At 58.2% G+C, this 6,655-nt stretch overlaps 1 protein-coding gene across 1 annotated transcript; it reads left to right on the top strand.

The window, feature by feature from the left end:
* Positions 1–369: 369 nt before the first annotated feature.
* On the top strand, positions 370–5,926 carry ETH_00030205 (Poly(A) ribonuclease subunit, related; the record flags this gene model as incomplete). The annotated part of the gene is made up of 5 exons (XM_013373503.1): positions 370–832; positions 1,271–2,559; positions 2,964–3,379; positions 3,658–3,997; positions 4,982–5,926. 5 exons carry the CDS (start codon positions 370–372, stop codon positions 5,924–5,926), a joined length of 3,453 nt encoding a protein of 1,150 aa, XP_013228957.1.
* Between the last annotated feature and the right edge of the window lie 729 nt (positions 5,927–6,655).

Here is a 6,655-nt window from a genome sequence, read left to right on the forward strand (position 1 = left end):
AGCGGCTGCAGCAGCAGTTGCAGCAGTTGCAACAGTTGCAGCATCAGCTGCATTGCTGGAGGTGGCAGCAGCAGCAAGAGCAGCAGCAGCTGCAGCGCCAGTAGCTGCGCTAGCGCGAGCACCAGCAACAGCCGTGGCAGCAGCAGCAGCGGTAGCAACAGCAGCAACGGCGGCAGCAGCAGGAAAAACAGCCGCAGCAGCAGCAGCAGCGGCAACGACAGCAGCAGCGGCAACGACAGCAGCAGCGACAATAGCAGATGCAGCAGGAGCAGCCGCCACAGCAGTGATCCGTGAGGCACCTCAGCAAACGCCTCGGTCCAGAAGCAGCAGCAGCAGCAGCAGCAGCGCCTGCTTGCTGCAGCTGCTGCCATGCCGCGGTGTGGGGGTGGTGGCGCACGAGGGGTAGCCGGCCGACCTGCTGCAGCGGGAGCCAGCAGCAGCAGCAGCAGCAGCAGTAGCAGCAGTAGCAGCAGCAGCAACAGCAACAGCAGCAGCAGTAGCATTAGCTGCAGTGGCAGCGGCCCTGCCGTTGCGGCATCCTCGCGGCGGAAGTCCACAGCTGGAGTTACTCAGCAGCGGCAGCAGCAGCAGCAACACGAGCAGCAGCAGCAGCAGCAGCAGCGAGGTGCATATATTCCTGGCTTAGCTTCAGTTGGGTCCCCCCAGGTCTCCGCAACGCGGGCTGGGCCAGGGCAGCAGCAGCAGCGCCAGCAGCAGCAGCAGCACGAAAGGCAGCAGCAGCAGCAGCAGCAGCAGCGCCAGCTTACTCAGCAGCAGAAGCAGCCACAGACGCCAGAGCAAAGACAGCAGCAGCAGCAGCAGCAGCAGCAAGGTAGGCTCGCAGGCCCGTCCCCGCCGCAGCGGCTTAGCAGCTGCTGCTGCGTGCCTTTGCCTTTATGTACTTATTAGTGTTTTGCTGCCTTTCTATTAATTAAATAAATCAATTTAATTAATTAATTAATTAATTTAATTAATTAATTAATTTAATTTAATTAACTATTTGCTTTTCCCGCTGCTGCTTCCTGTCTCTCCTTCTGTGTGTCTGCTGCCCTCTGTTGTCTTCTTCTGGAGGCTTTAGGGTTTAGGGTTTAGAGTGGAGGGTTTAGGGTTTAGGGTTTAGGGTTTCTGTCAGAAGCCTGGGGATAGGGTTTAGGGCTAGGGTTTAAGGTTAGGGTTTAGGCTCTAGCGTTTAGGGTTTAAGGTCTAGGTTTAAGTTTTAGGGTTTAGGGTTTAGGGTTTAGGGTTCAGGATGACTTGCTGCTGCTTTCAGCTGTACGTACACCTCAATCTGGGGACCGTCGCCCTCGCAATAAAGGCAGCAGACGCAGTGCAGCAGCAGCAGCAGCAGCAACACCTACTGCTGCATCTGCAGCAGCGGCAACGCCGCCAAGGGCAGCAGCAGCAGCAGCTGCAATACAGGGTGCAGCCACGCCCACAGTTTCCTCACCCGCCTGTAGCCAGCATCAGCAGCAGCGGCAACAGCAGCAGCAGCAGCAGCAGCAGCAACAGCAGCAGCAGCAGCAGCAGCAACAGCTGGATCAACAGCAACGGGAACGACGCGTGGAGGACCAGCAGCAGCGACAGCAACTGCAGCAAGAGCAACCGCACCAGCAGGTGAATGCTTTCGAGCAGCAGCAGGTGTATCATTTCGGGCAGCAGCAGCTGCAGCAGCAGCAGCAGCAACGGTCGCAGGTACATGATTTCGAGGAGCAGCAGCAGCTGCTGAAAGCGCACAATTTTGAGCAGCAGCGGCTTGAAGAGCAGCACGAGCTGCCCTTGAATGACTACCGGCAGCAGGAGGAGCAGGTGCCAGAGCAGCAGCAGCAGCAGCAGCAGCAACAGCAGCAGCAGCAGCAGCAGCAGCAGGCGCAGCAGCAACAGGGTTTCGCTCCGCCATCTGTGCAGCCCGCGTCTTTCCCCGAGCGTTTTTTTTTGTCTGCTGCTGCTGCAGCAGCAGCAGCACGGCGAGCTCCTCTCGGAGTGCCGGAGAGCAGCAGCGACAACGAAGCGCATGCACAGGAGGGTTTGCTGCTGCTGCCGAGTGACCCTGTGGGGCCCCACACCGCTGCAGCGCCGCTGCTGCAGCAGCTGCCGCTGCTGCCCCGCTTCGGGCCCTCAGCTTTCCCCAATTTCGAGGCTTCAAAGGCTCCAGTGTCTCCTCCCTGCGAGCTGCAGCGGGAAGCACATGTACAGCGACTGCTGCTGCAGCTGTCACAGCAAGACGCGCTGCTGTACGAGCAGCAGCAGCAGCAGCAGCAGCGGCGCAGGTTCCCGCAGCAGCAGCAGCAGCAGCAGCCGCTCGCAGCAAGGCTCGTCGTGCCCGAGGTAGTCCAGGGACGGTACCACTCGCTGCTGCTGCTGGACTCGGAGGAGAGCTTGGAGCGGCAGCGGCTCGTGCTGCAGCAGCTGCAGCAGCAGCAGCAGCTGCAGCTGCCCTGCCTCTCCCTTGCATGCGGCTACCCCACAGTTTGCTTCAAAGCTCTTTGCCTCGATGACCCCCACGCCTATGTCATTAGGCTCATTGCATTTTACCCCATTTCTTCTTTTGACCTAGTCAAGGTGAACTCTCTTGCTGCTGCTGCTGCTGCTGCTGTTGTTAAATTGGCGCTGCTGCTGCTGCTGCTGCTGCTGTCAAATTCGTGCTGCTGCTGCTGCCGCTTTTGTTGAGTTTGTGCGGTTCCTAGTGCTGCTGCAGGGACTGCTGTAGTGCAATTTGCATGTGCAGCATAGTTGTAAGTGTGACTGTTTGCTGCTGCTCGAGCTGGCAGTGAGGATATGCTGCTGCTGCTGCTGCTTCCGCTGCTGCGGCTGCTGCGATCGCTGCCAGCGCTGTCGTTCCCGTCGAGCTTGCTGTGGGTGCGGGCTTTGTCGCTGCTGATTTGCTGCCCGAGTATGGGGCCACCAGCACCAGCAGCAGCAGCAGCAGCAGCAGCAGCAGGGTTTGTGGGGTGTTGCATGCGCAGGCAGCAGTGCAGCGGTGGGCGCCGGTGTCTTCGTCTCACCCGAACTTAGTGCCGGTGCGCCACGCAATAGCAACAGCAGATTTGTCTGCATGCATGTCGAGTTTGTTTGCTGCTGCTGGCAGCAGCAGCAGCAGCAGCAGCAGCTGGAAGGGCTTCTGCGGCGGCGGCGGCGCTGCAGCAGCAGACAGCAGCTCCGAGAGCGACGGCGAGGGCGGGGGCCTGGGCCTGCTGCGGGGCCGCAGCAGCAGCAGCAGCAGCAGCAGCGTGGGCTTTGTCTCCGACTATATTCCCAACGCCTACACTTTAGAAGAAACTTTTGTCTCCGGAGAATCCAAAAATGAAACTATTAATGAAATAACTCTTTGGAAAATTATTCTTCAAATTCTTCTCGCGCTGCAGCACATACACTCCAACCAGTGAGCGGCCCCACACTTCCCCGGGTGTACGTACACCGCAAGGCGCAGCCCCCACGCGCTCTTGCCCCTCAACCCCAGACCCTAAACCCTAAACCCTAAACCCTAAATCCTCGTAAGCCGTGGCGCTCGCAGGTGTCCGTGCAGCTGGACCCGTGCAGCTGGGGCGCGGGGAAAGTGCTGCAGCAAAACGTGCATGCATGTGGGCTTTAACAACAGGAGCAAGGGTACTGCGTGCATCTGCAGGTCTGCTGCTGCTGCTGCTGCTGCTGCTGCTGCAGGCTGGCTTACGGGGCCCTGCAGCCGTCCAAGGTCCTCCTCTCCCACCGGCTGCGGGTGCGCCTCAGCTGCTGCGGCATCCTGGACGCCACGCTGCAGCAGCAGCAGCAGCAGCAGCAGCAGCAGCACCATCAGCAGCGCGCCGCTGCTGCTGCTGTAGCGGCAGCGGCGGCTGTCGCAGCTGCAGCGAATGTCCCAGGAGGAATCCCACCCGCTAGCAGCACTGCAGCAGCCGCAGCAGCAGCTGCTGCTGCTGCTGCAGAAGAGACTTTGGAAGAAAGGCAGCAAAGAGACCTGATGCTGCTGGGCAAGCTCATCCTTACCCTCGTCTGCGGCAGTGCAGTAAGCCTCACGAGTCAAGGCCTAGGGTTTAGGGCTTAGGGTATAGGGTTTAGGGTTTAGTGTTTAGCAGTTCTGTGGGTTTTTCCTTCGCTCCTTTGTTTGGCGTTTCTCTTTTTTTTGTTTGGGGTTCCTGCTGCTCCTCTTTTTCTTTCTTTTTCTCCTTTTCTGTCATTTCATTTGTTTCTTTTTATTTAATTTTCTTTTTAAATCTTCTTGCTGCTTGCGGCAGTTTCCTTTCTTTTGCTGTGGCTGTTGGGTTGAGGGCTGCTGGGGTGTACGTGCACCTCAGTCGAAAGAAGCGCGCAACTCCGTTCGAAGGCAAAGGCATCCGAACTTGCGCAATTTGTGCAAAATTCATGAATAATAACCCAAAAATATAGTTAAAATATAATTTTAATTGTGAAATTAAACAAATAAATCAAATTTATGCAACATTTGCGGCTAGCTGCGTTCCCACGGATGCAAACTTTGCCCGAAATCTGCAAAATGGAATTTTGCACGTATTTGGGTCTTTTAAGATCGCAGCTGCTGCAGTTGCATGCAAATGGACATTTTGTCACAAATGTAATTTCAAATGTCTCGTGGACTTCGCCAAAATCCGTAATGTAGCCTCCGGCAAACAGCGCCTGCAGCAGGGTTCAGGCAGCTGCTGCTGCTGTAGCTGCGTCTCCTCTTTTATCTCTTTTGCTGCTGCTGCTGCATTTGGGTCTCCTCTTTTGTCTCTGTTGCTGCTGCTGCTGCTGCATGGGCGTTCCGTCTTGTGTCTGTTTTGCTGCTGTTTCCCGTGCATCTACTGGACGGTGCAGCAGACTTGTTTCTAGTTCGTTGCTGCTGCTGCTTCAGTGGGTAGTGTCGATAGCTGCTGCTGCTGCTGCAGCCGCTTTCCCGGCCGCTTTGCTGCTGCTGCCTGTTCTCGCGTCCCACCGCCGCCGCTGCTGCTGCTGCCGCTGCTGCTGCTGCTGCTGCTGCTGCTGGTGGCTGCAGGCCGCGTCATCTCCGACAGGGGTGCGGGAGCTGATGGGCCGTTGCTGCTACAGCAGCGAGCTGAAGTGTCTGTGTCTGAGTCTGCTGTGGGGGCCCTCCGGGGGGGCCCCCCTGTGGAGCGCGGGGGCGCTGCTGCAGAGCTACGCGGGGCAGCTGGTGCCGCTGCTGCAGCAGGAAGAGGCGCTGCTGGACGGGTACGAGGCGCTGCTGTTCCGCGAGCTGAGCCGCAGCAGGCTGCTGCTGCTGCTCTGCAAACTGAACTTTGTTGCTGCGCGGGGGCCCCTGGGGGCCGACAGCAGCTGGGGAGAAGTTGGAGACAGATATATTGTGCGGCTCTTTAGAGACTATTTGTTTCTGCAGCAGGGGCAGCAGGGAGAGCCCGTGCTGGACTTGGGCCACGTGCTGCATGCAATGCACAAGTGCGACTTGGGGGCCCCCGACACTTTGCTGCTGATGGCTCCCGACGCAGCCAACAGTTTGCTGCTGCTGTCTTACCGCGACGTCAAAAACGCCATTGACAAGAGCTTCAGGGACCTCGTTGCTGCTGCGCTGCATGCGCCCAGCCCTGCTGCTGCTGCTGCGGCCCAGCCCCACGCGCACCCGCAGCCCACCAGCCCTCTCCACAGCCCTCCAGAAGCTGCTGCTGCTGCTGCTGCTGCTGCAGCAGGACGCCCCAACACGCTCCATGCATACAGCCCCGTTCACCACGCGCCCATGGGGGGCCTCTATGTGCCCCAGCAGCAGCAGCAGCAGCACCAGCAGCAGCACCAGCAGCAGCACCAGTACAGCCCGCCCGTCAACTGTGTAGAAGCCACGTCGCTCTACAGTCCCCCGCTGCAGCCGCTGCAGCAAGTGCTGCAGCTGCCCGCGCAGCAGCAGCTGCAGTACCCGCAGGACCAGCAGCAAGGCTGCTACAATCCGTACAGCTGGCATGTGCAGCCCTAACGCAGCAGCTGGTGCTCCAGCAGCGGCTGCCGCTGCCGCTGCAGCAGCTGTGGAAGCAGTCACAGCAGCAGCAGAGGCAGACGTTGCTGCTGCAGCCCGGGCAGCACCAGCGGCACCAGCAAATGCTGCTGCAGCGGCAGGACCATGTGCAGGGACCGCACCTGCTACTGCTGCTGCTGCTCTGCTGCTGCTGCTGCTGCTGCTGCTGCGGGGGATTCGTTTTCTATCTGCCGAGATCGACAGTGTCTATACACCTGAAGACGTGCACGTTCGCTGCCTTCAAGTGACCCACAAAGCTTGCTGCTACGCACTTGCTGCTGCTTATTTTGCTGCTACGCATTTGCTGCTGCTTATTTTGCTGCTACGCACTTCCTGCTGCTCAGTTTGCTGCTACGCACTTGCTGCTGCTTATTTTGATGCTACGCACTTACTGCTGCTTATTTTGCTGCTACGCACTTGCAGCTGCTTACTTTGCTGCCACGCACTTACTACTGCTTATTTGCTGCTGCATACTTGCTGCTGCTTATTTTGCTGCTACGCTCTTGCTGCTGCTTGTTTGCTGCTACGTAGGTGCTTATTTGCTGCTGCATACTTGCTGCAGATTATTTGCTGCTGCATACTTGCTGCTGCTTATTTGCTGCTGCATACTCGCTGCTGCTTTTCTGCTGCATACTCGCTGATGCTTATTTTGCTGCTGCCTACTTGCTGCTGCTTATTTGCTGCTACTTG

Source organism: Eimeria tenella, genomic scaffold (genome assembly GCF_000499545.2).
Source record: "Eimeria tenella Houghton genomic scaffold, Eth_scaff15, whole genome shotgun sequence".
NCBI classification, from domain to species: domain Eukaryota; phylum Apicomplexa; class Conoidasida; order Eucoccidiorida; family Eimeriidae; genus Eimeria; species Eimeria tenella.